Source organism: Tupaia chinensis, unplaced genomic scaffold, assembly GCF_000334495.1.
Source record: "Tupaia chinensis unplaced genomic scaffold, TupChi_1.0 Scaffold000066_1, whole genome shotgun sequence".
Taxonomy (NCBI): Eukaryota; Metazoa; Chordata; class Mammalia; order Scandentia; family Tupaiidae; genus Tupaia; species Tupaia belangeri.
The window spans coordinates 7250198-7259607 of NW_006159525.1; the positions used below are offsets into that span (position 1 = coordinate 7250198).

General features: G+C 48.4%; 1 protein-coding gene and 1 pseudogene across 1 annotated transcript in view; both read left to right on the top strand.

Moving 5' to 3' along the window:
* Positions 1-7503, top strand: part of LOC106733262 (non-histone chromosomal protein HMG-17 pseudogene) — an 18142-nt pseudogene extending 10639 nt beyond the window's left edge.
* A 1069-nt stretch (positions 7504-8572) lies between these two features.
* Positions 8573-9410, top strand: part of LOC102474871 (uncharacterized) — a 42887-nt gene continuing 42049 nt past the window's right edge. Inside the window, 2 exon segments of the mRNA XM_014582114.1 lie at positions 8573-8675; positions 8678-8948. Coding sequence (XP_014437600.1) covers positions 8573-8675; positions 8678-8948 — 374 coding nt within the window.

Here is a 9410-nt window from a genome sequence, read left to right on the forward strand (position 1 = left end):
GACTACAACTATCTTTGAGCTGTGGGGGGGGGTGAGAAGTGCCAGGAAGACTGGGACCTTAAACAGAGTGAGGTCATTAGTATGCTGCACTGCTTCACAGCTGGGGAGCCAAGGTGGACTTCAACCACAGCCAAAATAAAGAAGCTCTGGGACCAGCAGATGGCGGAATGCTTACATCACTGGACTCCCACGTAGTCGACTGTAGTTCAAGTCTCAGATCTGGTGGCTTAAACTCAGGCTGGGCGCATGTGTGTGCATGCCCAAAATCCTGAAAGAAGGGAGAAATGGAGGAGACAACATTGCAGCATGACCTCTCCCCATGGAGGGTGCTTTCTCCCTGACATCTCTCTCAGTTGAGCGCACACACCTTCCATCATATTTTTTTTTTTTTAAGGAACGTATCTTCTTCTTGTTCTGAAAGGTGAAGAAGGAAATTAGTGTTGCGGGGCCAATGTCCAGTTGTTGGCAGGGTCAAGCTCATGCAGGAGGCTCTGGGGAGAAGCTGCTCCATCTCTCCCAGCTTGCGTGGCTCCCAGCATTCCTTGACCCATCCTGCATCACTCTGACCTCCACCTCTGCATATGGAGCTCTTCCACCTGCCCTTACAAGGGCCCTTGTGCTGGCACTGAGAGCCCACCTTGATAATCCAGGGTAATCCCTCCATCTCGAGATGTGGGATTTAATCACATCCACAAGACCTTTTGTTAACGGATGGGAAAGTGTGGAGCTGCGTTGTAATGTCCTTGGTTCTTTGGGTCCAGATCACTAGAATTAGAGATCTGTCCCTAGGCACAAAATGAAACCGCAACCATGAATAAAGTAGGTAGAAAAGATTTAATAGGAAAGAAAGGAAGTACACCCAAAAGGCTCTTGGGTGGGCAGATTGCCAGGTGGCAACTGCACTCAGCACTGGTCAACCGTCGTTGTATTACTCAAGATCATGAATATTCATTATGGGAGGCCCATTAAGCTGCCTATGTCCTTCCTTTGAATTTGTTTTTTTTTTTAGAGGTTTTTGCTATAGGGCATGTGTGCTCGCCAGACAGACAGAGACAGAGAGACAGAAAGTGAGAAATCACCCCCCAGGGGAGATGGCCACGCCATAATCCCTTCTCCTCCATTCTCCTCTCGGGATCTTGGGCACACACGCACATGCGCCCAGTGTGAGTTTTAAGCCACCAGGTCCGGAACGTGAACCGCGGTCGACTACATGGGAGTCCAGCAACATAGCCATTACAGTAACTACTGGTCCGTCCTTCCTTTGAATTTGAATCCACACATTTTTTCCTGCACCTGAGCACCTTCCTCAGAGGTAAAGAATGAGGAACTTGATCACCTAATTGCACACACCCAATGCGAGCCAGGTTGTCCCAATTAGACTGCCCAGTTAGTCCATCACCCTAATGGGAATAAGGGCATTGACCAAAATGCTTGCTTGGGTCTTTTTGGTAAGAGAAAAATCTACGAATCATCCCTGTGTGCTTCCCTCAGGCCCCAAGGAAGGAAGATGGCAAATTGCCTCACCCTCCTGGTGCCCGGAGCTAGGTGAGCCTTTCGCTTTTCTCTTAGGGCTGCCCGCTCACGGCTAACTGCCTACCACACTTTTTCTCAAAGGAGGCCCTGTTTCTGGACCTCAGCACTGAGTGCATTTGGGCCGAGAGTGGACTCCCGACTTCTGGCAGCCACTGCTGACATCTAGGTAGACATGGCAAAGGAAGGGAGCAGTGGACTGCTCCGGGGTACTTGCTGAGCTCCAGAGGCTAAGAGATTTGCAGTGGAAGGTGTGAGGAATAGAGGAGTGAGAGTTGTAAGAATCCCCTGGGGCCTCTCTTGTACCAAGCCTGCCTCCTCTAACTGGGTTGTCACCTCCTTCACACCTGAAGGCCTTTCATTATCTGATCACCTCAGGCCCACTTGGGCTAGGGTATCAGATCTGAAGAACGGCTTAGCTGAGAAGGGAGAGAAGCTCAGGGCATCAGCTAGCACCTTCGCCAGAGTGCAGCAATGTGCAGAAGTCTATGGGAGGTTGTTCTCTTTGTTCTCCAGTGACTCAGTTTGCACCTTTCAACGGAATTTTGTTCTCGGTTTTGGGCTCCAGGGTCTGCTCTCCCTGTCTAACCTGGGTAGGTGGGAGCAAACCCAGAGAAATCTCTGAAAAGATATTTCACTAACTAGCGAAGGTGATGCGTGTTTTTCTCTTCCTTTATATTTGTCTTCCATATGGCTACGTTTAAATTTATCTCTTCTTCCTGATTATTTTCAGGCCAACAAACTAGTAGGCCGTAAAAGCACTGATAAGCATATCATTTCCTGATACCTTTATCTCTATTATAAATGGGATTAAGGGCCCTTATCTCTGTTACACATAAACAAAGAAGTCTAAGTCAAAAAAAAGAAAGAAAGAAAGAAAGAAAGAAAGAAAGAAAGAAAGAAAGAAAGAAAGAAAGAAAGAAAGAAAGAAAAAGAAATCTTTCTTTTTCTTGAAAGCAAGAAAAACTAACACTCAGTCACAGCCATATTCCGTGCAAGCACCGACGTTGAACACGTTTCACCACCTCATCCTGATGGCGCTCAGTCAACTTTCCGAAGACCGTCACTATTAGACGTGGCAGGGGGCCACCCTGCAGGAGTGACTTCATTCAATACAGCAGGACGGGGATTAGAACAGATGGATGCATGCATCGCTCTGGGGGCACAGGTGACGGCCTCTAATTCAGCATCAGGAGGGGAGCAAGCATGGTTGGGGCAGGCTTGCCAGACTTAGTAAATAAACATACCCTGTATGAGCCAGCAAGCACTGGATTCCCACATGGCCAACTGCGGTTCAAGTCCTGGACCTGATGGCTTGAAAATCATAACAAATATTAGATAAATAAATAAGTGTTTTTGAAATACAGGATGTTCTATGAAGTTTGAATTTAGATCAAGAACAAATATTGTTTTGTATATGTCCCATGCCATCTTGGAGACATACTGATACTAAGAAGTAGTCATTGTTTATGTTAGATTCTATTTTTCTATTGAAGTTTGTATCCCAACCCCTGGGGGAGGATCTCCAGGAGGATAGTACCCTCTGCCCATCCTGAGCCCCAGTGGAACTGGGAAAAAGCTGTCTTTGAGAGCCACCCCTCTCTAACCCCACTGTTTCCCCACTTCATCCCACTTCTCTTTCTTTGCCCTCCTCTTTTTGGATTTCCTGACTTTGCTACCAGCCCCATGTCTGGAGAAAACTCAGTTCCAAAACTCACGTAATTCATTACCCACACACACCTGGTTTGATGGTCATGGGGGGGGCTCCCTAGGGGGAGCATGATGCTCTCTTCCAATGAGAGTCTGGTATCTATTCACTCTCCTTATTACTACCAAGGGCCAGCAGCCAGGGAACAAGCTGGGGCTTGTTAGGAGCAGTGTCCAGCCCTGCTGCAGACCTGCTGGATGAGGCTCCACGTTTAAACAAGATTCCCAAGTGATTCTTATGCACGCTGAAGCTGGGGGAGCACAACTCTGGAGACCACTGAGTTGTTTTTGCTAACTAGCAAAGTTGATGCGTGTTTTTCCCTCTTGTCCTCAGGGTAGAAGAAAGTCCTTACCACTAGAGCTCTGGGGAAGAGAGTGCTACCTCTCACCTCCCTAGGTGTGCCCCTAAAAGGTGTTTTTGTTGCCAGATCATTTCACAGGTTCAGGAAGCCCGCTGGCGCTGGCCAGAGGCTGGAGGGAAGCTGAAGAGAAGTTTGATAAACTGATTCTTTGGGCCCAATTCCACTCCTAACCAAACACTCTTTGGGCTAAGAAATCAGACATGTGCTTAAACAACCGAAAGCTGCAGAGAAGAAAGTATTTGTCCCTCAATTTTCTCCATCTCTCTCTCACTCATAGTTTAAAACAATCAGGGCACAACCCAACCGAAAGTATATGCTCATAATAAGTGAGGAAGCAGGTGGCAGTGGAGGCAGCTGGGATCAGGAGAATACTTGGCCAAGTGGAATCTGCAGTTGAGGGTCACTGGGTCCTGGGAAGCTTTGGGGTGAGGCTCATGAAGCTGCATTTTGATAAACACCATCAGCGATTTGTATGCAAATAAAACATGAGTGCATTCATAGCATAAGGAAATGGCTCTTCAACTCCAGGATGGAAAAATCCAATACAGGGCATAACTAGCTCCCAATTTACGTCTTCTACTCACTGCCTGAGTGGTCTGGATACCAGCAAGGACTGCGCGTGGCCTTGAGGGAAGATGTGCTTGGAGAAAAACCAGTCGGAGGTAGACTAGGAGACAGAGCAAACATGTACGCCAACACAGCCAGTTCTCAACAGTGAAGGGGATGGAAATTATTCATAAGTCATGGGACAGGCCAGAGAATAGTTATAAGTTACAAACATACATATATAGTATACACATGCAAGTGCATGCATTTGCCTACTATCTTCTAAAATACTGTGGATTTCATTTCTTTGGTAAGTTTTCCCTTCAGTTTTGAGACAGACCTAAATTATATCAGGTTACAAAACAGTTTAGTCATATGCAAATATCAAAAAGATACTTATCAGTAAATAATCTGTTTTTCTTCCATGGGTTTTTAACCTATTTCTCCTAAACAGTTTGCCAAGAGCTAGAACTGCTGGTACAAGTTAGAAATATTTCAGTGTGACTTACGCGTTTCTATATTCTGCATAGAAAATTTATTTTTGCCAAGGCAACTACTCAAAAACTCTTAAAAGCCAATAGGATGGTCAGGAGGCCAGGGGAAGGGGAGGGGGAGGAAGGGCAGTTGTGTGGCTCACAGCACTCACTGGGCTGTGGGGGTCGAGGCTGCGGGCTCCCTGCCAAGGCAGGTGGCCCTTGTAGGCAGATGGACAACTTCCTACCAGAGGTACTTTTACAACTCTGGAAATTTTGCAAATTATCTTCCAGAAAAGGATGACTTACCCTTTATTACCATTTAACCTGGATATAAACATTAGGGAAACAAAGCTGTTGTGCAACATGCAGTAGAGAAAACGACTGCGCAGAGTCTTACATTTAGCAACAAAGGGGCCAGCAGGTAGCGTGGTGGTTAAGGCACTGGACTCCCATGTGGCTCACCACGGTTCAAGTTGCAAACCTGGCAGCTTGCTTGCATGCTTTCTCTTCCTCTCTCTCCCTAGTCAAATTTAAAGTTAATAATAATGAGACCAGCAAATGGCATAATGGCTATGTCGCTGGACTCCCACATAGTCGACAGCAGTTTGAGTCCCGGACCTGGTAGCTTAAACTCACATTGGGCGTGTGTGCGTGGGTGCCCAAGATCCGAAGAGGAGAATGGAGGAGAAGGGATTGCGGCGTGGCCATCTCCCCTGGGGGGTGATTTCTCGCTTTCTATCTCTCTGTCTCTCTCTGTCTGGCTGGCGAGCACATGGGCCCTATAGCAAAAACCTCTCCAAAAAATAATTTTTTTAAAAAAATAATAACAAATAAAATTAAATAAAGAATTCAAATAAAAATGAGTAACAAAGTACAGTAACTCCAAAACTGAATCAGTATTACAGGCAATCTGCACTGTGCCAGCTGGTTCCTTTGTACTACTGTTGTGCATGAAGAGTGGACAGCAATTGAGAAGAGAAGGACTAAGGAATAAAAGGTGGAGAAAGCGTCTTTGATAGCTCTTCCCCACCGGGTCATACTTTGGGTGTGGCACGGCTCTTGAAGAAGCAGGCAACGGGATGGCGGGACAATAGGTTCTTTTCAGGATGGAAGCAGTATCTCTTATCTCACCTGCTCTTCAACACTCTGACCTTGGCAATCCTGCTGTTGATAAGTAGGATCTGTGTCAGCTCCCCCTCGAATCTGGGTAAGCTAGTGACTGCTTCAACCAGCAGAGTGCTGGGCCATGATCTGAACGTGCTGGGAGTCCTGAGTGGCCACGGAAGTAGCACAAGGGCTGCCATACTGGAAAGCCCATGTGGAGGAGTCCCGTCAACAGCCCCACTGGGCACCTGGCTGCAGACAGCACCCATTGCCAGCCGGCTGAGCATGCCAGCTCAGGTCCAGCATGGCTGACACCTGATTATGTCCCATAAGAAGCCTCAAATCAAAACCACCCAGCTAGGGAACCAGCAGTTAGTATAATGGCTATGTCGCTGGACTCCCACATAGTCGACCATGGTTCGCGTCCCAGACCTGGTGGCTTAAAACTCACGCCAGGTGCATGTGCGTGCGTGCCCAAGATCCTGAGAGGAGAATGGAGGAGAAGGGATTGCGGCGTGACCATCCCCCCTGGGGGGTGATTTCTCGCTTTCTGTCTCTATGTCTCTCTCTGTCTGGCAAGCGCATGCACCCTATAGTGAAAACCTCTCAAAAAAAATAAAAATCCACCCAGCTAAGCCCTTCCAGAGTCCCAGTAAATCATAAACACATTTAATTTTTTTTTTAACAGAGAGATTTTTACTATAGGGCGCATACACTCACAGGAGAGACAAGACAGAAAACTAGAAATCATCCCCCAGAGAGGATGGCCATGCCACAATCCCTTCTCCATTCTCCTCTCGGGATTTTGGGTACTCTTACACACACACACACATGCCCAATGTGAGTTTTAAGCCGGGTCTGGGACTCAAACCATGATCGACTATGTGGGAGTTCAGCAATGTAACCATTCTGCCATCTGCTGGCCCCATTAAATGGTTATTTTTAAGCAGCTAAAGTGGTGATTTGTGACAGAGCAACAGAAAGGGGAACAGGATCTGAATGAACGAAATCCTGAAATTACAAAATCTCAGACTTTTCTTCCCTTGCATAATTACTTCTTTGTTTCATTACTTCACTTTTCTGAGTGAGTGAGATCTGAAATGGACACTTTAGAGGTGTGAATCACGGAGAACCATGTCATGAACTGACCACTTCCAAAGGGCTAAAGCAGAATAGGGGTGTGCGGTTAATGCCACTCCCAAAGGCCGATTTGCCTCAGCTTAGAATAAAACTGACTCCTCAGGCTTTCAGAACTAGAGTGGACCTTGAAGTGGGGAGAAAAGAGGCAACAAGAGCAAGTCATGGAAGGAGAGTGGGAGCGAGTTTACGGGGAAGTGTACAGAGCAGATTCCTCCTCTGGTGGAGCAGCTGCGTGAGGGCAGTGGGTGAGCAGTTCTGTCCCTTCCCCTGAGAGGCAGGGGAGAGCTGTTACCTGAGAGGGAACTAGAAGGGCAGCCCTGACCTTCGGCGAGTGTCTGGCTTATACGGTGTGGCTTAATGCCAGGCTAATGACTTTTCTGGAAAAGGGTGGTGATTTTCATGGGCCCACCATCCCTCTCATTTTCTGGCCCTTTTAGGGTAGAAACTGTCCCAGAACAGATGGGAGGGTCATCTAGCATGCCACTACCACAAAATGAGGGTTAGGCAGTGGTGGTTCCAGGCACCATCTTGGTTCTAACCGGTTCAGTCCCAGGCTCTCAGCCGCTCTTGTCTGGCAGATTTTCGGTGTTTGGAACGTCTCTCACCTCACTTTGGAACATCTTTCCTTGGTCCTCTGAGAGAGGAAGGTGAGGGAGAGAACTTCTCTGGCTGGTTATCTTTCGTCTCTCTCTGTCGTTTCTCCTCATTGCAGGGAAGAGGACACTGCAGCGTGGGCTTTGGAGGTGAAGCATGTCTGTGGGTGCGCATGGCCCTCTCCTGTGTATGTCACGTGGACCCCACCAGAGATTCACTCAGCAGATGCGCAACGTGCGGGGGGGCTAGTGCACCAGCCAGCCCTGTGCCCCCCCCTTGCATGATTTTAACCTTATTCAGTACTAACCCCAAGTCAAAGCTTCTTCTTTCTTTTTTGTTTCCTTTTATTGTTTGTTTTTGCAAGAGAGATATTTTTGCTATAGGGTGTATGGGCTCACTAAAGAGACAGAGACAGAGAAACAGAAAGTAAGGAATCACCCTCCAGGGGGGATGGCCACGCTGCGATCCCTTCTCCTTTCTCCTCTGGGGATCTTGGGCACGCACGCACACACACACCCGGTGTGAGTTCTAAGCCAGCGGGTCCAGAACCTGCACTGCGGTTGACTACGTGGGAATTCAGTGATGTAATCATTACACGATTCGCTGGTCCCTCTTCTTTCTTTTTTAATATTTTTATCTTGACTTGCCAGAGGGTGCATGTGCTCACCAGAGAGAGAAAGAGAAAGCGACAGAGAGAAAGCACCCTCGATGGAGCGTAGTCATGCTGTGAGCCTCAGGCCTCCATTTCTCCATCCTGTGTTTTTCAAGCCATCGGGGCCAGGATTTGAACTGTGGTCTGCTCTGTGGGATCTGGCTCTTCATCTGCCATGCCTACCCACAGCACTAAGCAGGAGTTTGTCCTGGAGCTAAGCCTTGTCCGGCGTCATTCAGCCGCTCTGAGAAGGGCTCTGGTCGCCTTCACCACAGAGAGGTCACTCGCTTTGAGCTTTAACCGGGAGCACCCCTGACTTCCTCCCAGGTAACTTTCTTCCTTTGCTCTTAACAGTAGAAAGGCTGTTTGCCAATTTGCCAAAAGCCAGGAAAGGAAACTAATGAGATACCGAAACAACTTTTAGACCAGCAGCCCGCCCCGCCATCAGAGCCGTGTGCGCCATGAATCACGCTTCCCCAACCCTCTTCACTCGCGCCAGCACCGGCTCTCCCCCAAACTATGAGATGCTCAAGGAAGAGCACGAGGTGTCTGTGCTGGGGGCGCCCCGCCCGCGGTTCCGATGGCGCCCACCGTGATCAACATCCGCAGCGAGACCTCGGTGCCCGACCACGTGGTCTGGTCCGTGTTCAACACGGTCTTCATGAACTACTGCTGCCTGGGCTTCGTCGCATTCGCCTGCTCCGTGAAGTCTAGGGACAGGAAGATGGTGGGCGACGTGATCGGGGCCCAGAACTACGCCTCCACCGCCAAGTGCCTGAACATCTTCGCCCTGGTCATCGGCCTCATTCTGACCGTCATGTTCATCATCCTTTCACCGCGCCCCAGTAATAATTGCAGATATGACTCAACAGATGGAAGTCTTTCCAAGGCTCATAGTCAATGGCCATGCTGCAGCCATGTCCACCCCCACTGCTGGCCTGCCCCTTGCTATTATACAGCCGCTTCTCCTCACTTTGACTACAAGGGGATTCAATAAAGTGCACGTGTTTGGAAAAAAAAAAAGAAGAAGAAGAAAAGAAAAAATGCAACAGAAAGGCTTACCCTCTGATTTTTTAATTCTGAAATTTTCCAGCTCTCCTCCTAAGTTTGTTCCTGTTATACAGATCCTTTAAAAGTTCTGGTTTGGGAACCAGCAGTTAGCGTAATGGCTATGTCACTGGACTCCCACGTAGTCGACCGCGGTTCACGTCCCGGACCTGGTGGCTTAAAACTCACGCCGGGCGCGTGCGCATGCGTGCCCAAGATCCCGAGAGGAGAATGGAGGAGAAGGGATTGCAG